This window comes from Thunnus maccoyii, chromosome 6 (genome assembly GCF_910596095.1).
Source record: "Thunnus maccoyii chromosome 6, fThuMac1.1, whole genome shotgun sequence".
NCBI lineage: Eukaryota > Metazoa > Chordata > Actinopteri > Scombriformes > Scombridae > Thunnus > Thunnus maccoyii.
In genome coordinates this window covers 5,377,375-5,400,298 of record NC_056538.1, presented here as the reverse complement: position 1 = coordinate 5,400,298, position 22,924 = coordinate 5,377,375, and the positions used below count along the sequence as shown (strand labels likewise).

General features: G+C 40.3%; 1 protein-coding gene and 1 long non-coding RNA gene across 5 annotated transcripts in view; one reads left to right on the top strand and one right to left on the bottom strand.

The window, feature by feature from the left end:
- The first annotated feature begins 6 nt into the window (after positions 1-6).
- LOC121898534 lies at positions 7-5,780 on the top strand. Its single transcript, XR_006096500.1, has 4 exons — positions 7-221; positions 3,438-3,683; positions 3,924-4,028; positions 5,694-5,780. It is a non-coding gene; the product is annotated as an uncharacterized LOC121898534 (long non-coding RNA).
- Positions 5,781-7,419: 1,639 nt separating this feature from the next.
- Positions 7,420-22,924, bottom strand: part of lrrc75a (leucine rich repeat containing 75A) — a 59,351-nt gene continuing 43,846 nt past the window's right edge. For all 4 annotated transcript variants that reach the window (XM_042413691.1, XM_042413692.1, XM_042413694.1 and 1 more), the window contains 2 exons: positions 9,900-10,173; positions 7,420-8,013 (listed from right to left, as the gene is read on the bottom strand). In XM_042413691.1, the coding sequence (XP_042269625.1) occupies positions 7,420-8,013; positions 9,900-10,173 (868 nt within the window). The remainder of the gene's footprint in view (positions 8,014-9,899; positions 10,174-22,924) is intronic.

The window sequence follows — 22,924 nt, the reverse complement described above, 5'->3', positions numbered from 1 at the left end:
ACGTAAAAGCCGCGCTAGCGTCAAATTTCGGCTTGATCCCACTAGGCGCGTGTGCGCTGCGTTCCGGCTCCCGGAGCTGATCGCAGCCACTCTAATCAATGTTTGTAATCCCACCGGGCGAGCCGCGGCCAGAAGCGACTCTCCGCTCCGCTGTGCTAAAGATACGCGCCCAGTCTATTTTTGACCGAAGCCGCGTCAAGTTGCACAGATCAAGCTGGGCAGTAAGTCTGACATAGAACCAGCATAAAGCATCAAAATAAAACACTCCGTGCAGACCGTGGATGTATTATAAGAGTATTATACAGCCATGGTGCAGACTCCCGGTCGTATATCAACAATAAAACAAGTCAAAACAGACAAATAAAGTAACCGTTTAACTATGTAGCCTACTTAACCGTAGTAGAAGCACAAATATCAAGGAAAAATGACCAAATCAACGAAATCTGAGCAAGTTAACAAAATCGGGCAGTTTAGTTGCACTGCTACTATAGTAAATACGGTAGACTAAAGGCGGTCGTTCAGCCTTGACCAGGCTACCGTAAATAGTATAGTAGGAGCGCTACTGAATTTAAAAGGCGGATGGTTTCCCCGCAGTCAAACCTCCCGGTGGAGTAGAACACCGTATGGAGGATGGAACAAAACCGCGTCGGAGCCGGAATGCTGCTCCGAAGTGACGCGCGTTTCCTGTTCGTGTTAATTCTGTTTGATTTGACAGCCCTGTCCGTCATGATTGTGGCTTACTGTGAAACTAAACTTAACTCATTGTTTAGCCAGATCAGCAGCAGTGCTGTAATTACACACACACACACACACACACACACACACACACACACACACACACACACACACACACACACACACACACTTCACGTCCTGCTCCAACAAACATTTCGGTCTCAGAAATATACAGTATATCCAACACATTTAACCTGGTAAATAACAGATTGGTTGTAATTTATAAATTTGGCCACTAGATGTCAGCCAAAGACTATCAATAATCCTTAATGTTCCAGTAAATGCTGTTATCTGTAGTGGGTTGATATCCACCACCAGAGCCTTTAACCTCAATAAATAACCGAATAAATAACACACAAGGATATCTTAATAAATACGGACGAACTTAACAGAGGCTATGAAAATAAAAAAAATATATAAAATAACATATGAAGAATACAAAACTTGTCTAGTTACAGACAGCGACCAAAGCACTGAACTAAAAGGATCAACATACTGTACATACTGTAAGCACGCTTACATTTTTAACATATAACAGTTAACAGACAGACAGACAGACAGATAGATAGATAGATAGATAGATAGATAGATAGATAGATAGATAGATAGATAGATAGATAGATAGACCTCTGATCTTCTGGAAAATATCTGCAGGGCATCTGGGTTATTTAAATTGGATCTGAAATCTGAAGTTATTTGCAACTTATTGACATTTACAACTGCACTTGTATTATTGTAGAAAATATTTTATTAATGATTTACATAACTATGATTACAATTTACTCAATTTCTGCTGTTTGCTTATTAGAAACTTAGAAACTCTTGACCCTTTATTAATGATGTAGGGGAGACCAGGGACAGTTGTAACACTTTTTGCGATTTTCCCAATAAATCAAAAACCACTTGAACAGTCCATTTGCTATATTATAAACTGCAATGTGTCAACTACTGAAACAATGTATTTAAGTGGTTTTATGAAATATGTACAGGTTGCAAAATTGATTTAAATACAGTCACTCCACTGTTACAACTGCCCCAGTGTACAGGGACAGTTGTAACACATGCCATGACGTGACGGTTGTAACATGTCAAAAATATACATAATTAATCAATCAAATACTCAAAATGAAAAAGATTATTTATCACTCATGTTATTGTAACTATTCATTTCTTTTAAAAAAAAATGAATACCTTTATTCACACTACAAGACAATAAAGAGGGGAAGCCATCAAATTATAATGCAAGAAAATTATTTAATGAGTAGAACACACATCCTCAAAAAAGTTTAAACATTAAATCAAAATGGATTAGTTTGAGGACAACAGTCAGTACAGGGTAACATGGCAAATGCCGTTTATGCCATCTGAAGCCCTCTCCAGCAAAGGAAGCAGGACTCCCATCTGTCTTCCTCTTTCTGATATTTAGCATGCTGTAAGCAAACACGTGTTTCCACTGACTATTAGCATGCAACTGATTATCATTTACTTAGCATGTAATTTTATGACATTCTACCTCTAATTTGCTATCTATCTATCTATCTATCTATCTATCTATCTATCTATCTATCTATCTATCTATCCATCTATCTATCTATCTATCTATCTAGTTTATGTAGGCCTTTAGGTTTTTAAAACAAATGAAACTTGGTTTAGGGACGGTTGTAACAAGGCATTACAACCGTCCCAGTATCACCAGCCATGTTTTCACCTCATGTGAACTAGTTTGACTGCTAGTTTGACACGTTAGCCATTCCTATTTTTAGCTTAAAGAACAGTGATTCTAATAGTACTTGTTTGGATTCCTAGACATTTGATCTCAGGACGGTATCCAAAAAAATACACCTGATAGAAAAGTAAAATTTTTACCTCAAAAAAACTCTTTCGCTGGTAACTTTCTCTGGGAGTTTCAAATGTGGCTCCTTTTTTGTAAGCAAGAAGACAATCGAACTGAGCACGTCCAGAGTGAGTGTAATCACTATAGCTTGTTTCTGATTGGAGGAATTCAAGGTGTTACAACCGTCCCATGTAACAACTGTCCCTGGTCTCCCCTACACATGATGGTTAACTGCTGTTTATAATGACATTTATAACCACAGACTATTAATGGCTCAACACCAAGTGAAATTTATGACAACCTGGCAACACAAAAAGTTGTTCTTGTTGATGCCTTGTAACCGATCTAAACAATAAGTAACCACGAGTAAAGCTGTGAAAATAAGACTGTGAAAAACTGAGATTGCACAGCTTCCACACAGATGAACCAGTGGATGCTGATGGATGCTCCTCCACATCGAGGTCTGCATAGTCTCTGCTGTAGCTGACACCTACAATCTAAACTTTTGCTGTGGATAGCAGCTCTCCAGCAGTCATGATATTCAAAAATGAAAAAGTACAACAGGACAGGATTTCTTTTTGTATCATAGAATTTATTGGTAAGATCCATTCATAACAATTTCACTTGTAAATGAATGCACAGAGCATTGTTCTCACCTTGATAATATGGCATGAAAATTAAAGATCCACGGGAGCTTTGGGAAAGGGGAGGGTGACAGAAGAAAGATGTTGTATAGAGAATAATACAGAGGTATACTGTAGATTGAGAAATACATATAGAAGAAAGACTCACAGAGAGAGAAAATATCCAAAGCTACAGACTCTCATGTCTTCAGATTCACATTAACATGTTTCTTTTTACTTCTCAGAATACACCAGCAAGACTTACACGGCCACCTCATCACTTCAAGCATTCATAGCCCCATCCCACACCATGGTCATCTCACGTCTTACAATAACACACTACAGGACTAGTCATTCTGCCTGTGGTGACGAGCAGAGAGAGTCTTCAGTCGCTGGGAGAGAAAATCACCAAACAATTAAGACATGTGGCTACAATTTGAATTAGATTATTAACACAGGACTGCAGTGGATCAAGTACAGCTGAGTGATATGTGAGTTTTGGTCAATATTGAAACATTTTGTTAATCTTAAGGTAATTAAAAATGAGTTCTTGAAACTCAGGATGATGGTTGACATGTCAGTTTACTCTGCTTAGGACCTGCTTACTTTGATTTGCTGTGACCTCAACATAAAAGCAGACAAGTGCATGGCTTCAGCACATTACCAAAAATATGTTCACACAACTCTGATCTCCACTGTCCAAATCTCTCTCTCTCTCTCTCTCTCTGCAGTCACATGGAGTCCTGTTAACAGCAGCGAGCAAAAGACTCCAGTAAACCTGAGAATATGAGTCTCGAAGCTTTCACAAGAGTTCTTGGGAGTTGAAGTCACATGCAGTGAGTCAGTTTGACCTTGAGCAATGGGTCCAAACCAATGACAATGCTGTATAAAGCCACTGATCCACACCGACCAGTTGTTGATGGCACACAAACACTCTCGTTACAATCTAAACTCACTTTATAGTGATCAATATTTCAGTTGTGTGGCATTGACTTCCCTCTACACAATGGCTTCAATTGCTGAAAATCACATTAACTGTCTGATGATACTGCTGAGCCACCCACAACTGTAAAGTAGCACATTGCAATCCGTCTGCCTCTGTTTAAAGGGTTCATTGTAATTATCTATTTGCAATTTTGCAGGGAAAATGCAATAATAGCTTATTGTAAAAGTAGCTTAAAGGGAGGTGACTCTTTGTAATTAGCTTCAAGTGCAATACCCCTGAATTTCTCCATTAAACTACAACCCCACTGTATGATAAACCTTTGGGCAAAATGGTGTGTTGTTGTGGGTGACCACATCAGCAAAGTCCAAAGGATGTATGGTAAGTTATCACAACACCTTCAGTGATAAACAGATACTAGGCAAGGTTGGTTAGAAGACATTCTTGGCCATAATTTTCATTTCACCATTATATGAATATGTACACTTATCATAACATTGCTTGCTTAATCTAGGCAGGGTTGTTTTCCAAAATAATATATGGTAATTTGCTTGCCTACAGTAATTTAAATATCAAATTACTTTCAATTGGCTGCTTGCTTTGGTTTAATAGGTTCTGCTGTAACTCAGCTTACTGGTGTTTTAAATATGATTAAGTGAACACAAAGTTATTAGTTATCAAGTTATTTATACTGATCAGGCATTTTTCTTAATTTTCTCCCTTCAGACATTTAATTTTAGTTTTGATATATCACTCGTTTCTTATCAGATTATGGTTGCAATAATATTTTTGTTTCGAGAGAGAATAGCTTTGCATGGAAGAAAGATTTGTATCTGCAAGTGCTATGCAATACTATCAAGATATTCCACTTCCACATTTTGGATTTTCACCATGCAACCAACTGACCTTTCCACAAAGTCTCATGCAAATCCATTTAGAGGTAATATATCAGTTATATTTAACAGACAGACAGAATGAGACAAAAACATGGCTCCCATCCAACATCTGTTGACGGTTATTATTCAGCATAGATAAACAACAACTACAATATTTTAAAGGGGTACTCCAGAGATTTAGTATTGCATTTCCATAATGTTGGGGGACTGGCGACACACAGATTTTTTTTATTCAATGGTCAAAATTGAAGCAGCAGAGGCTGAGATATCCTGACTTTTAGTCCCTAGTCTGTGTTGAATTTCAAAAACACTGGATCCTACATGTCCCATAATGCAACTCATCATCATCAGGGTTATTTTCTCAGACTTTGGAGTTCTAGTCAAGCTCCCTTCAGCACCACAAAAAACATTATACAAGTGTTGAATAGTACTGAATAGTTGAATAGTAATCAGTGGAGTGCCCCTTTAAAACATACCAGCTCAATGTAGTAAAATGAACACCTGTACACCTCATTCACTCCCATACAAGAGTCCTGCTTTTAGTTAATATCTGTCAAAAACAGTGTTAGAGAGTTTATTCAACTCAATGGCAAAAAAGTCTTTCTGGCAGTGTTATATTTATTTGATTTATACTGTTTGTGTTTTTGTTCTTTTGTTCACAGACTGTAACCATCAGACATTACTCCATACAGCCAGTGATCCAGGGGATCTCCATAACAGAACCAGCTGGGGTTGCTGGAAGATTTGAGACTGAAAATCATCTGTATGTTACAAAAGCGTTTAATTTTTGATGCCACACATGTTAGCAGCTCCAAAAGTGAATGTATTAGTGCATGGGGCAGCTGTTAAGGGAAACATATGTTTGTATTTATTTAATTTAGTAACTGCTATATGGTGAGGCTTTCTTCTATACAAGTTAATATTCTGTGCCTCAGTTAAGTCTTAAGTCTCTATCAACAACACCAGTCAGTAACTTTTACAATATCACAAATTAAGAGTCTGGTTCAGCTTTGAAGCATAATTTATGTACACAAATATTGCTTAGACTATCTCAGAGCACAAAAATAACAAATATCACTCCTTGAGTTGAGTGGAATGCCTCTTTAAATAGCTAAATTACAATCTAAACAATCACCCATGGACAGATAAAACCTGTATATAAAGGTTTTATCTGTCCATGGGTGATAGGTACATCCAAAAATACAGTTTGTTTCTTAAAGCGTTGCATGGACTATAAGTGATACATGGGGGGAAAGCACAAGCTGAGTGAGTGCCATATACTGCATAAGTAATCATTTATTGTAACCCAGCGGACACCATACATGAATGTGATCGTAGCTGCAGCCTATATATAAACATAGCATGTAAGCATGTGACACACACTAGTGTATAGTGCTGTCTAGTGAAACATGACGTGGATTATGAGAAAAAGGCTACTAAATATTTAAACTTGTTAGCCAGCACTTTGCTTTGACACACATGGCCATCAGAGTATCCCATCTATCACACTTAGTCCTGTTCCTTTCAAACAGGACATTTACTTTTTTCCTCTCAATTTTCTTACAATTATCAGGCCTATACTGTGACATTTTCTTCATCAGTTGTTTACTTCTTTTGGTTTCAGCTGACTAATTTCATCTTCAGTGCACTCCTCTTCCACTACATCTGTTCTTTTCTTTAGCATCGACTGATTTCCACAAATCTGTTGGCTTGACTTCTGATTCCTGTCTATCTTGCGATCAATCTGGCTAGCCATCAATGTATGTGGGAGGCATTTTATACAGTTTTTGGCAAAAACACTATTTTCTTTAAGTTTGAAGGGCCCTGACTAGTTTGTGTGTTTCTATATTTTCTGGTCTCTTTTTATATCTCTCAATGTGGCCAAACACACTCTTAACCAGTAATGGGACGTGTTACAGGCACATGTAGGTATTACCATGGTTACAGGGAAGAAGGACCTGAATAAAGATAAACATTCCCAGTTATACATAAAAGTCTCATGTGATATAATTAATCAGTCTATTCTATGCATTAGCATCCTTAGTCTATTCATACTTGAAACAACAGACAGTTATGACAGACAGGCGTCCTGTAGGGGATTGTCTTCTCATGTTACAGTCAGCGGCTGCAATCACACAGTCACCTAGGTTCAGCTGTCACTCTGCCAGTGTCTGAAAGCTGCAGCGGCTGCTCACAAATCTGATCAGTGGAGGGAGTATCGAGTGGCATGTTCTATGGATTACATCCTTCCAACACTGCAGCCTGTTTGACTTTCAGCTTCGAGCACACTCAGTCAGCCTCTGCTGGAGACAAAGTCATCTCGCCTCCTTCCAGACATGACTCGACACAGGAGGGGAAATATAAGCAGAGTGGAGCAGGGAGCAGCAATCAGGTCAAGTGGTCCGATTGGTCGGTCACCTCGTTCAGGTCATCCTCCTCTGCTCTCAATGGCTCAGCGGCTCCAGAGGAGTGTTGTGACTGGCTGGAGCAAGACAGTCTGGAGGAGTGGCTCTGCGTGTCGTCATCGTCCTCGTCCATCACCGCCTTCCGCCCTGACTGCTCTTTCCTCGGCGCCTCCTCCCCTCTCATCCTCCTCCTCCTCCCCACTTTCCTCTGCTCCTCCATGGTCCACATGCTCTCCTCTTCATCCTCCTTCCCCTGTACCTCCCTGTCAAAGTCAAGCAGCTCCTCCATCATGTCCTCTATCTCCATCTCTCCGTCCAGCTCCTCCTCCACCTCCGACCGGAGCTCGCCCATGCTCTCAGTCCGGTTGGTGTCGTCGGTCTCCTCCTCTTCCTCGAGCCCCCTCAGTCTCTCGGGAGGGTCGCTGGCCTGACTCTCCCCGAACTCCAGGATGGTGGGCAGGTTGCCCTGCTTAGGACAGCGCTTCCTCAGGCTGACCAGGAAAGGCTGCGGCAGGGAGAAGATGTCCACATTGTTGCCCAGGTCGATCCATGTCACGCTTGGGAAACTGCCTGGATCCTAGAGAAGAAAATATTATCATACTGTAATAACAATATCATCATCACCAGTTTCTCATCTTATTTTCAGAGGATTATAGCAAACAAATGAGATCACTGTCAAAAAGACTGTCAGCATCTACAAGCCTCAACACACACTTACAAATGAGAAAGAGGTTCCTTCTTCCATGTCAGATGGAGCAATAATACACTGATGTTTCAGCAACTTGTATAGCTACTAGATGCTGATTTAAAAATGACTGGAAACCCCCAGTCCACGACTTACAACAAAACTAACAATAATTTTGTGTAGATTGCAGCATACAGAGCTGTCTAACACAGTGTCATTCTCGATAGTACCATTGAATGGCACTAAAGAAAAACAGTTTCAAATCTTACAGAGTCTTACAGATCTTACAGCTCTCAATACTTCTCAACTTCTCTCGATCAGAGCTCATTGGTATCTACTGAGGAAATTTTTGAGAACTTTGTTTCTGACTCAAACCAAAGATGGCTGCGTGCTGGCTACTTGGTTAGGAAACCGTTGCAACTTGGGAAACTATTTAAAAATCTTTTGATCGTGCAACGGATGGAATATTTTTTCATCCAGATGGTTAAAAGAGTCTCTCAGGGTTGTGAAAATACTGTCAGAACAGAAGTAAGTGTTTTTAAATGACCATCTGGGTTTTTCAAACATCACTGGTTATTTATCTTTTAGAGAAACGGATCACATCCTTTGTGACTGAGTGTATGCTCATATATGAGAGTTTATAATGGCAGGTATAATGTTCACCATTTTCACCACTTTAGTGGGGCCTGTTAGCATGCTAAAATTAGCTAATTAACACAAAACACACAGTACTGCTTAGGTTGTCATTAGTTTTGTATTTTCCTTTAACAGCTGGGCACTGTATTTCTTTTGCAAACATTAGTCAAACAGGAGTAAATAGTGTTTTTGTTGGGGACTATTTTCAGCTGCAAATTAATATACATTTTGCAGGTTAGTGAGTATTTATGGCACCAGGACGGTGAATGTGGGGTTGACTCAAAATAAGCTACGATGTGTGTGTTCATGGTAGTGAAGGAACATGTCTCTCAGTACAACTGTTTGTCTCATTGACATGTTTTTAATAGCTTTTGGACAAAAATGGAACTCTATGACATGACAAAATATATCAGGCTTTGGACATGCACACAATACTTCATTGTTGATTTTAGTTCTTTTCTAGTATAATCAGACTTATTATGTAATGTCACTGCCAATCTGTTTCTGCTGTTTTGGTGGTAAAAAAAATTATTATTTAAAAAAAAAAGATATTAATGTTCAATGAGAAGCATGGCACAAAACTAGCACCAGCCACCAGCCAAATGCTACTAAAATATGCAAGTGGCTGGTAAATTTGCTTCAGACAGTGGTAGTCTATTGAGTGACTGGTAAAATTTGAACATTCACTAGCCATTTGGCTGGTGGACAAAAAAATAAATTTTGCACTCTGACGAGAAGAATATTTTGGGGGTGGGTTTCCTAGATTGATATTTGTTTTTGCATATCAAACTTGTGGTGATTGCTGCTTGTTTTTCCCACCTCAGCACCATTCAGGCTTTCTCCCATTGGCCAAATTTAGGTTTTTTGGTAGTAAGTGTCGAGATGGCAGCAACAACTCCTAATAAAATGACGTCACAAATGATAAATACATGCTTTTATATAGTTTGAGGTTTCTGCCGTAGACAAGTGGTGGAATGAGTTAAAAGTTTATGAAAAAGTCTGTCCTCTTCAGTAAGGACAGAGATACCATTCTTTGCAACTGAAAGCAAAGGGTCTTATTTGTTTTTACAGTAATTATACTAATACAATACTATATTATAATTAAATTTGACAAATATACAAAATATCAGTGAGTTTCTGACCTTCAGGGCATCGGTCAGCTCCTTGAGAACAGCTCTGGTCAGCCTGTTTCCATTCAGCGCCAGGGTCTCCAGGTGAGGAAGAACAGCCAGAGTGGGCAGGAGCAGGAGGAACGCCTCGTCGGTCAACTCGGTGAAGCCCAGCTCCAAGCTGACCACGGTGCAGGCGTGGCGCTGTAGGTGTGAACACAGACGTTCCATGTCCCGAGCCGTGAGAGGAATCCCGGACAGATCCAACGCTCCGCCTGACGGAGGGGTCGACAGCACTGCCTTCAGACTGGAGAAAGACACGTGAGAAAAGCAAGTTGTACACATTACAACAGAAATATTTTCTGCCACTTGTGTGTCATTTGGAGATGCTGATGTTTAAGTTAATACATTTTTTTTTTACTTTTTTTGAAACTTCTATCAGTCAACAATTAATACCAAAAGGTTATTGACTAAATTTTTTGCTTGCTACCAGTATATGCACATAACAATTCTATACAATAACATCTCACATTTTGCAACACTAGCCACCTCTACTAATCACATAAAACCTGCAACTTGACACCTTTCAAAGTGACAGTGTGGAAACTTGATACTGTTTCCGTTTCCATGTTTGTCTCCTGCTGACTGTGATTTATTCACTGTGAAGAACACAGTCGCATGAAATGCATCAAACAATGCGTTGATGTGCTAACTGTAAAAGACTTAATTGTTTCTTTCTTTGAATATTTGTTCTGATTTATGCACCCAGTTTTGAGCAGACCTTCTGAATGTTACACCACGACCCAACACACAGTTCCAGCTGGTAATATCCTTAACATCCTAAATTATTTCCAGTTGTTTCCAGTCTGCAAGTTTGTTTTTTTTCCTATCACGTGGTCTATTTTGTTCCTTGCATTTTTTTATCAAGTATAAAGACAGAGATGATACAAATTAAAATCTCAGGTCTTTCAGTTACCTCCATTTAAAAACAATCCATTCAAAATCAGCCCTTTAAAGCCCATATGTGGTGAAGAATACATGCAGAGACAAAGAGAAAATAAGAATCCACACTGCGTGGGGTAATGTACACATTGTGCTTTGGCAGCTAATGGAAACTACATAAACAGTACACTTGAGAACCACAAACACTGCAGCTAAAGAGAGCTCTGGGGACGCACAGACAAAGGCAGAGAGACACTAAGGAGATTTAGGGCTTAAGAAACTGAAGTTAGGGGAATGAAAAATGGCTGATGAGCAGCAAAGCACTTAAAGCTATACTCTCTAATCACATGGTCCAAGCTAAAAATAAACCCAGTGTGGTGCCTGGATTTGGCAGAAAATTAACCAGGGGTCTGGTCCATAAAAAAGAAGAAAAGCTGAGATCAGAAGTTTAATTTTTCCAGATTACAAATGAAAACAATGCTTGTAATAGACACTGGACACAAGGGCCAACACCAATTATCACCCACATATAGTATACTCATGCAAGTGAGGTTTAGGGACACACACACACACAAAGTTCCTCATTTAGGATTAACCCGCCAACAATAAATCTGCTATACATTAACAGAACAAGAGCTACAGCAGAGACCTACAGCTCTGGTCAGAATATAGTTGGCCACAGGTTTACTTAGAAACATGTGACTGTGGTACAGCCTGTGGGATTCAACTATCACCATCAGTTAACAGCTGAATATGTTTATCTATTCACATACCAGAGAGACTTTAGTAAAGAATCTAGGCCAGACCAGCCCAAAGCCAAGCAGTGAACATGGGTCAAATTTAGCCTTCCAAAAATGTTTCCTCACTCTCCCAAGGGTCACAGGGAGTGATCTGTCACTGCATTATATTTGTGGTTTGATTTTGGGGGGAAGAGCATGTAACTGCCTGTCAGTCTGATCTACCAACATCATCTGGCTCAGGGCGCGGCTTGTCAATTTTTTAATCTTATTTTGCAATTAGCTTTGTCTGGAAGTTTGCATGCACAATTGACATACTCGGGATTGTCAGACTATACTGTTATATATTGTAATAAAGAAGCAAAACAGGTGATGAGCTTAAGTCAGTGCTGCCATGGAGACAGCATCATCATCATCACATCACAATCATCTGCTTAGTTCCCCATGCCTGCCTGATCACTAACCTCTCATTATGTAATTCCTTCAGTGTATTCCCACCTTTTCCCAGTCTCCTGGTTCTCCTCCTGCCTGCACACCTGCCCCTCAGTAGTCCATTATCCTCATATATACACCTGCTCTCAAGCCTAGTAGTTCACAGGTGTAAATAATACAATGAAGGATGGCTGAATTCCATTTAGCTGCTTCAGTTTCAGGGTCCGGGACTGGGTTGCACCGGCTAGCTTGTGTGTTAAGGAAGATAAATGTCTTATCTAGTAAACACTTCAGTGATGTGTAAATCTAATCACAAGCAACCAACTGTGTGAACAGGAGGTCACTGTAGTATCAGGAACAGTTTTAGTGGCAAAAGATATAATATATTTCACTGACACTTCTTTGGAATATAGCACTTTGTTTTATTTATGTCTGCATACCTGGAGAAATATGTGTTTTAGAATAAGTAGTATTCATCCAGTTTACAGTGAGAGGGAAATATCCAAGTAAGCTAACCTAACCAATGTTATTTGGACATTTAAGTCAGTCTAATATTATTGGCATAAAGTTTTGTAATTCTAGGTATATTGTGTTTTTTCTGTGAAATGTAATGTTAAGTGTCAGGCCAGGTCAGATATGTCGACCGTATTCCACATTACCTCTTTTACTCCTCAGTTTTAAAGGGTGAAAGATTAGCAAGCTAACGTTAGTTTTGTCAGTTGGTTCATCGCTGGCTTACGCTACAGTTTCCCTCTGCAGCTAGTAGGTGTAAATGTTTAGTAACAGCAAAGAAATGTGTGGTGCAAATGGTCTAAATTTAGTGATGCATAATGCTAAATCTCCACTTAGTAAACACTTACATTATAACAAGGCTATAACTTCTCCTAGTTATAATATAAGTTAGACTTGTTATATAAACTTATGAACAGCTGGGGCTACTGGCTCCTAATGATATTGTTCATGTTGGCTCACTGTCACACTGTCTTGACTTACTGGGACACTTAAATAGAACAGAGCCATTGTTAGTGTTATTAATAACACCTGTGCTTTTCCAACTGTGACAGTCAATATGTCCGCTGTGAAAAAGGCCTGTTCGGCTGTGCCGGCAAACTATGTCTTACATACTAGCAAGGGCAGGAAAACCTGCTTGAATGGAGTGCAGGCAGCATATAACGTGGCCTCCCTATGAGCTGATAGTGGAACAGCAGCAGGTCATGGAAATGCTACGGTAAACTTTAAACTCTAATTGGAATTTTTGTTATTGTGTGAGAGGTGTTGCTCATAGTGATGAACTTACAGAGAATTATCTCACTCTGCAGCTCCTCACGGCACAAGCTGTCACTGTGCTGGTCAGCTTCTGAAGCGTATCCTGTCAGATCTATGGTGCCTCATAGCCTTAAAGTGCTTTCTGACAGCGAGTGGTTATTGTTGTGTCTGCCGCCAGGCAACGTCAAGGTTCTGATTGAGTGGCAGCAGGACACCCGACTAGGTCTGATCCTACTAATAACCTGCACCATACACCACAGGCTGCTGCTATCCACCTAGTATTATCTCATCATGTACAGTACCAGTCAAAAAATTGGACACACCTTCCTATTCACTTGAATGAGAAAGTGTGTCCAAACTTTTGACTGGTACTACAGCTAAAACAAGCAGGTAGCAGCTTAAAACAGAGGAAATGGTTTGCAATGATTAATTAATGTGATTAATATAACAGGTTTTGCTAACTAGTATCATATTGTTTATTGGTCCATCAGACTTTGAAGCTGATGTTCCCCCAAGCCCGTTTCTCTTCATTGATCTGTTTGTGCTCTCCTGGTGAATAAAGGAGAATTTGGGGAACTCATATATAGTTTCTCTCAGTGGTTTCTATGGTTGCCATGGTCACACTGGAAAAAGTTGAACCATCATCACCTCAGACAGCAGCAGCATATAGTTGTGTGAGTTCATGAGGACAGCAGCCGCCCTCCCTCTCCTTGTTGTCCCGTCTGCATTCACTTAAATTGACATGCCACAAAAAGAAAACACACCACTCTTGTGTTTGATACTTGACTCCAATCTTTTGGGGAAAAAAAAATCCATCACAAGGTGGTTTTTCCTTGTGAAGGAGGGTGTCAGCCACATCTTGTGGCCTTCATCATGTGGAGTTTGGTCAGTTGTCATGGAGATGGTTTAGTTGTTATCAAAGAAGTGGACTTTGTAATGAGAATTTTTTGTCAAATGCTATTTCCAAGAACTTGAAGACTTTCAGAAAACCATGCTGCCTCATATAATATGAAACCTTTCAAATCAAAACGTGATGACAAATTAGTGAGTAGCAAGATGGTTTGGTGGTATTTATTAACACACAGTTATATTCGTTTTGAAGTATCTGGAATTTGTGGAGCTCATCCACAAAGCACCAAGCCCCTTTACAACCTGACACACTACTAATTTTATACCACCAAACACTAAACTATATATGTAACTGTGTCACATGTGGTAACTTTGGCATGGTGGAATCCCAACATATCAAAATTCTCTTTCCTTCTGACTTCAACAAAGAAAATGAAAACATAAGGAAAAAGATGTTTATGCTGACAGTCTGTTATATTCTTAAACAAATGCTGTGCAGCTGCATAATTCAGCCCCTGGACTTGACAGGACAGATAATATGTTGACAGTCTGGATAGCCCTCATCTGATTTATGCCACATAACTTCTGTGTTTGTCTATTATGGACATCCTTCTCTGTGATGGGATTTGAAGAAATCTCTCAACAAGAATTCACAGTCAGATATCTCAGGGGACCTCAAGATGTTTCTGCAATTTCTTCTGCAATAACTTACATCTCTAGTTCAAATGTTACCAAAACAAAACTCTGGTAGAGATCTCTACAGCAGGAACTCTAGCAAAAAAAGTTGAAAAGAAATGTTTAATACTTCAAATGATTTATCTCAAGCTACAAACTAACCACTTTGTCACTTGTCAGCACCTACTAAATAATTCACCTTTCTTGCATATTAAACCAAACCAACCAATAAAAAGCAGTAACGAGGTTTTCACAGAATTCACTGTAATTAGGTTGGCTTGCCTTGTTGTCATCACCACTAACTCAACACATCTCCTGTGGGAAATCTTGATATTTCATCACCTGCAGCAGCTGTTCTCTGTAACATGAGGTTGTGCTTGCAACTTCTCAGCAGGAGAAGATCACATTTCAAAATTAAAAATTAGCATTACATGGACAAGAACACACAGCAAACAACCATGTACGGTACAGTGTGATACCTGTAATAATTGATGTGTTTTGGCCCACTGGGGCAGCAGAACAAGCTGAGAACACAACACTGATCTATTATCACATTATTATGTTGGTATGGCACACATGTTGGCAAAGTGTTTTATTCAGAGTGCTCCGAATATTTTATAGTCCTGTTTCTTTCCACCGGCCAAATGTATGTTCAATTTTCACTCTCCTTTTAGCTCTGATTTTAGCAATTTGGGGTTTATTGTCTTATTCAAGGACACTTCTACACATAGGCAGAGCTGGGGATCAAACCAAACCAAATGCCAAACCTGCGGTTAGTAGATGACCCACTCTACCTCCTGAGCCACAGCCAGTGGAAACAATGGTAATGAGAGCTATGAGGGTGAATCAAAGCAGTAAAGATGTGGCCTAAATACCAAAACAATGAGCTGAAAAATTGTTAAAACACTATGTAGAGCTGAGGGGAACGGCAGTCAGGTGATACTTCTCTGTGGGTTTGTTTCTACAAGTGATCCCTTACACATTACACATAGTCATTTTATCAATTGTTAATATGAAAATATTTATAATAGTTTATATACTTTAAATAATGACATAAAGATGTTAAAAACTACAATGGTCAGCTGTTTTTGGAAATCGCTGAGACATTTTCTAAAAAAAGCTGGAGCTGGAGCTGAGATATCATGGCAAAATGTTTCTGTGCAACGTTTCAATCAATCAGATAATCATCATACACAAAGCAGCACTAACAAACATTATGATATGTACATATTTCAGAATAATGGCAATGACTTAACTCAAAAGGCATTTGCAGTGGCAAGAGGCAGGGCCTGGGGCCAGAGGCAGGTTAAGGATGTCAGAAAGTATTGAGAGACTAAATCAATGTTGGTTTTGGTCTTTTCATGGGATTTGATGCCAGTAAGAAAAATTTAGAACACCATCCATATTCATTTAGTTATATCTGCCACAATACATTAAACACTTAAATTCATTTATTTAATATTTAAAATTGTGCATAATCCATTACAAGTACAGTGAATTCAATCACCTTCTACAAGATTACAGAAAGCAGTTCTTTCACTGTAATGCAGATGGAGGGTTTTACACGGAATGCTTGACAACAAAATAAAGCTCCTGACCACCTGTTTTCACACATGTTGTATGTACCTAATAGAAACTTTGCAAAAAAGTCACGTCTTGCAAGTAAATGCAAATGAACAGTGAAAACACCTTGAGGCTGATGAGGCTACCCCTTACTGTCTGGGTAAGTGGTCTCAAACCACTTCCCACAGAGGCCCTCGAGGTTTCTGCACCAACCCAACTCCTCGCAGCAGCCCATTTCCTACTCTCTGAGTGAATGTGTGCTAATTAGTTAACACAGCTGGTGCATCCGTGCCCTCGGCTTTACATTACACGTGGTTTGAGACCACTGATCTAATTGTTACGGCTCATGTTCTCCTCCCATGCTCAGCTGCACCTCCCCTCTCCCAGCAATGCTCCGTCTGTCTGGACTCTGTACTCAACAGGAAACACACACACACACACAAGAGGGTTTACATGATTCCAGAAAGTAAAATTACACATGTCTCAACCTGTGGACTATCGCCCATCACTGCCTTTCATCTCATGTGTTGTCAGCACAGAGAAATGTTTCCCATGCTTCACCCCTCCTCCCTCTGTCTCTGTCCAGACAATCTGCCACTTCTTTCCAACATCACTCTGGCCTGCTTGCTTTAAGGCAATAAACAAAGAGAAGCAAGACTAGGAGTGTGCAAATAAAAAGCAGATGAGACGATGAGAGAGCTCATGGTGGCTTTGGCTTCTGACCAGAATCCCACGCTGCAAAAAGAGATATATACAGCCTCTCTGAACTGAGGTCACTCACCCCTGTCTGAGCCACAATCAGCAGGATGTTGGGATGGAGACCTCGATATGAGACATGGATATAATTTAAGATTTTTACTACAAAATGTAACCGACCATTTGCTAAGCCCTGCCCTCTTCCTACACCTGTCATATGCAGTTAAGTTTACAATGATACTGGTGGCAGATTTACCACTTGAAATTCTTCGTAATTTTGAAACAATGGTTCCTTGATTTCAGACAAAAGCAGCTTTAGCCATTGCCATTGATTTTAGCTAATTAAACTAACATTGAAATTTGTTTGAAAACGCTCTCAGGACATGGCTACTTGACTGAAAAGAATACGAACTGAATCGACCCCACACTGGCCTTGCACAGGGTAAAAAGGATCATTATTAGCAATATTTAGCCGTGCATCAGGAGGAGCACCAGCTTTATGCTTTATCACTGTCAGATTCAAGTAGCGTTGTTTGTTTAGTCACACTAGCATGTGGTTGGTCCATCACTTTGGTCCAAACTGAAATCTCTCAAGAACGCCATGAAATCTTGTACATACATTCATGTCCCCCTCAGGATGAAACATAATCACTTTGTTCATCCCTTTATTTTTCACCTTGTGCCATGTTCAGGTTAAAATTTTAATTTGGCCAATAATTAGTTTTATGACCAACTACCTGCAAAACTAATAACATTCCCATCAGCCTCAGTTGTGCTTTTTGTTTAATGCTAATAAGCAAATGTTAGCACACTAACATGCTAAACTAAGACATGGTAAACATAATACCTGCTAAACATCACTTATCATTGTCATTGTGAGCATGTTAGCATGCTGTATTAGTGCAGCCTCACAGAGGATGTGGATTTTTGTCAATTATTGTTCACCCCAAGTTTTCTAGAGTCTGCATAATGTTTCATCTTAGTGGATCTGACAGAAGCTGGGGTAGAAACACAAAAGAGCTGAAGGCGGTAAGAACCAATATTTGACTATGTCTGACTTCACCTCATCTTTCTGCACCTTCCCTGCACCTTCCCCACCGGCCCTGTATGGCCCCTACTGCCTTGTAATACAACTTGTACCACAGGGGGGACAGTGAGTCACTGTAGCGTCCAGTCTGCCCCCAGTCCAACATGAGTGGGAGAAGAAGTTCTGCTACCTTGGCAATGGCGGAGCCACTCTCCAATTCAACTACAGGCTGTAGTTGCTTTTGTATTGAGCCCTTTTTCCTCTGCTATTGCTCCATTAATAAGATCTGAAGACTTATAGTAGCTTTGATGTCTGCCGTGTGGCTGTTGATTGACAGCTGTCTTGACAGTTGACAGTTGGCTCAGCTGTTGCTCTCCCTGGCTCCGGGACTCGCAGTCGAGTTGGACTATTGTTGCGCTATTGTCCGCTCCACTGCAGATAACATCACATCTGTGGTTCATCTGGCCCTCACTCACCTGGAGAGCAAGAACCCTTATGCCAGGCTGCTCTTCCTGGACTTCAGTTCTGCATTCAATACAATCATTCCACATACCCTGATAAACAAACTGTCACTTGTTGGACTCAGTTCATCTCAGTATCTGGGTGCTGAACTTTCTAACAAAGAGGCACCAGTCTGTGAGAATGAAAAGATGTCACTTCCTCCCCCATCATTCTCAACACCGGTGCCCCTCAGGGATGTGCACTGAGCCCCCTACTGTACATACTGCTGACTTATGACTGCTCAGCCAAACACCAGAGCAATCTGGGACTGATCACTCACAGCAATGAGTCTGCATACAGACAGGGGGTGGAGGGACTGGAAGCCTGGTGCAAAAGCATCAACCTCTCAATCAATGTGAACAAAATGAAGAAGATGGTTGTTGACTCTGAGGAGTCACACACCACTCCTCCTCCTCCTCTTCATATCTGTTGCAGAGATGGTCACCAGCTTTAAATTTCCTGGGGGTCCACATCTCAACATCACCTGGAGCACCAACACAGCCAGCACAGTGAAGAAGGCCCACCAACGCCTCTACTTCCTGAGGAGGCTGAAGGCACTCCGGTCCTCACCTCCTTTTACAGGTGTGTGGTGCATCACTGTGTGGTAACTGCTCTGCTGCCAGTAGACAAGCTAGCATTAGCTTGGGTCCATTTGGAAGGTCCTGACTCCAAACGGAAATGATGGTGCTGACCATAAGCTGCAACTCTGGGCTTCAAACCATGGATGTATAAAGAAATTTGACATAGCGGCCAAACCGTGTAATTACAATGTCATGTGATGAACACTGGCCCAAAAAGACTTATTCCCATAGACTTACATTGTGAAAGAGACGTCTGTAAATCAGCGGATACACTTTTTTGAGCATCACAACCTCCGCGAAATGACTTGTCTCTCTATCAGAATTTGATCCATTTGGTCCTATCATATTTCAAAAGCCTAGAAGAGCCGCACGATTGAATTGTTTCATCCCCATTCAAGTTAGCCAGAGGGCTAAACCGGAAGTAGCCGTCTACTACTGTGCTACTGTGCTTGCTCTATGGGCTGTGCAGATGCAGAAGTTGTTGAACTTTTTTGGCTTCATGCGCCACTGACCAACTTTCATAGGAATGAATGAGGCCCTGCCTCCAACACTGTATCCAGTTCTCTTTATACATCCATGCTTCAAACCAACAGGTGACATCATATCTTGATACGTCCATCTTTACTGTATATACAGTCTACTGTTGTGCACCATTTCAGGGGCCATCATGCCAAAAGGGACACATATGCTGGATGCCCTTAAGTTTTGGCAAAGGAAAGCTGCATCTCAACGAAGAACTAACTAAGAATCAAAGTGATTTATTATTATGGTGAGGACACATAAAGCAGAAAATTTCAGAAATCTATTTGGAAACCAAAAGGGGGCATTAAGGCCCAGCGTTCCAAAGCTGATATCTGATGACCCAAGTACCTCTAATTATCACATTGACAAAATAATATCTTGTGAGTCATAAGCTACTCCTCCACTTATTCCTATAAATGTAGTCTGTATAAAGACACAGGGACTTTGTCACAGCCTGGATTTCATATCGCATCTCTAAAAATGCCACTTTTATCTCAGCATGTCACCGCGAGGCTTAACTGTGTTTCACCTCCATCCCTGCATGATCCTCTCTCTGGCTGTTCCTGTCTGACTGTATCTCTCTATATCATCCATCCAGATATACAGTACATAACACAAATCATGTCTATGCTTCTGCTTGATCTCTTCCTCTGAAAGATCTGAAACCACCCACTTGTTTCCTGAAACAGACTCACAAGGTGAATCTAGGTGAAAGTGACTACATTTCACCAGCAGCATCCTCTTCAGACATGAAATGTAAATGGAGGAGATGATAGAGGTGAAGACATGGATGGTACATTACAAGTATTAAAATAATGCATGACTGAAGATCTTGTCCTTATTTCTCCTCTACCTGCCTGCCTGTGTGTCTGTGTGCCCTGGAGATCATTTATCACCTAGTCAGCTGGTGTGTGCACATGCTGAAGATCCTCTCCTGTTCTTTGACAGCACAGGTGAGAAAACACCCCTTCTTCCATCTCGTCCTGTACAACAAGGTTTACGAAGGTAGCATAGAGGGTGTGAGCGGTTAGGGTTATGACTCCCTGACTGTGTTACTGTAAGTACCCACAACAGACGATCAGGAGGAACATTTCTTAGATCTTAGATGCAGGAAATAGCACTATTCTCTGTCTGAATGGGCAGCTGTCACATATTTCAAGACACATGACTGAGTCCACTGAAATCATTTAAAAGATTTTTTCTGATCATGTGCCATTTATGCAAAGTCACATTCCCAGCAATCACGACAGCATCTGATTAAACTAATTAGGCCAACTTCAACCACAGAGGAGGAGCGAGAAATCAGCTGCTAGAGTGCTCAGGTGGAAGAGAAGTCAGCATACACATGGATACCTATGACACTGATTGGACAGCACTTGCCCAGCTGCTACATCAGCTCGAACACCGACATCAGGTCTATTGTTCTCGCTTGTCCAGGTGACCCGCATGAGTGTATTTTTGTCAGACTTCTCCAAGGGGCTGAACCATAGTGCTCTCAGAAATTCTGGTGACTGAATACGAAGATTTTATTGGTTTAGGTCTTTTGGACAAAGACAGAAATTGGTAAATTTTGCAAGATTTCACTACACTAATGTGTGATGGGATGTTTGCATGTTTGGATGAGTATCTCTCGTTTTTGTAAAATTGGAAGAAAAGTATTGCTAATGCAAAAATAGTAGATATTTTGAGGGCATAATTGATCTATTTTTTTTTTTTCTGTTCATTTTCTATTCATTAATATTTTAACATCGAATTGGTGTAATCTGGAAGAGTCACTCAGAGCAGGAGTCAGAGAATTATCGCCTAATTCTGCAGCTCTACTGAGCGTTTTAGCTTCTTTTAGCTAAGAGTTTTGTTTTTATCAAAAAATTATTGTATATAGTTCAGCCTCTCCGCTCTTATTAACCCAGGCAGCCTTTACCAGCAAAAAAGCTGTGATAAACCCACTGTACACCACACTCCCAGCACCAAACAGAAGACAGACAAAGTTGGCGACTGGCTGACTGTGTAGCTTTTAGCAGCTCAAGAGACAGATATTTTCTCAAGAGTTGATGGAAGTCAAAACAAAGCTAAAAGAAGAGTGAATATTGGACGTACATTCATCAAGTTGCCAGAAACATGACTCTAAATGAATGCTTGGTCTGTGTCTGCTGGATGTGTAGGTAGGTAACTTTTAGGTAGGTGACACATTAGCCCTAATAACTTGATAAACTACCCCTATTACAATTCTAAGCAGGTTTTGAGTATGTAGTACATTCACACTGTTAAAAGCGACAAAATTAAGTTCACTCAAAAATGTTAAAAAGTTTAATTGACAGTAGCTTTCTAAAGTCACTGTTTGATTTACGTTGGGTGGCACAAGTATTGTGTCATTTGCGGTTGTTGATAGTATTTAGTATGGAATTGGGACATGTGGCTGTGCATCTGGCAGCTTGTTTTGATGATTTTCTGCCCCCTAGTGGACAACAATTGATTACTACATCTTTAAGAGCAGCATATTCTGAGCTGTCCTCGCCACCAGAGGACCTCGTCTACTGTCCGCTACCATCTGTACAGTGAGTAACTTTTGTGATGTCACATAAAATCCCTCTGAAGTAATTTTAAACGCAACTACTCTCATAAAGAAAAGTATTTATCACATTGTCATATCTTCGATTATAATCTTTCCGCTAAATGAGGTGAAGCAGAAACCAAACTGTGACTGAAGCAGTTGGCTCATGTTCATCTACAAAACACGCTGGCAACAATTGAGAGTTGCTCTGTACAAAGCATCTTTATCTGTGTCAGTAGCAGTGGTGTTCAGTGGGTAATACCATTATTCATACAGCTACAAGAGGTCACTGGTCCACTAGGAATAAACATGAGTCATATTGAGACGCAAACAGATGACGGTGTTGAATTGTGGAGGAGGCCGGGCTGGAGATGGAAATGGCAAACCATCAGTACTATTTTATCTAATTTGAAATGTTTATGTATTCATATGAATGCATTCAACATGAATGGCATTAGCTGACTGGTGTGCCACTATGTCACTGTACAGTAGTGAGCTTTATATCATTGACACAGACAGCAAAGGTTACATTGGAATTTCTGTGCTTTACCACAATACTTTATATGACAGTGTGCTGCATAATAAAAGACAGATCATCAATTTTCTAAACAAGTATATGTTTTATAGAGAGTGGACAGGCAACACCTTTTGGTGTTTTTGAGCTTTTTAATATGTGTTGAAGACAGAAGGAAGTGGTGGGATTAAAAACATGTGCT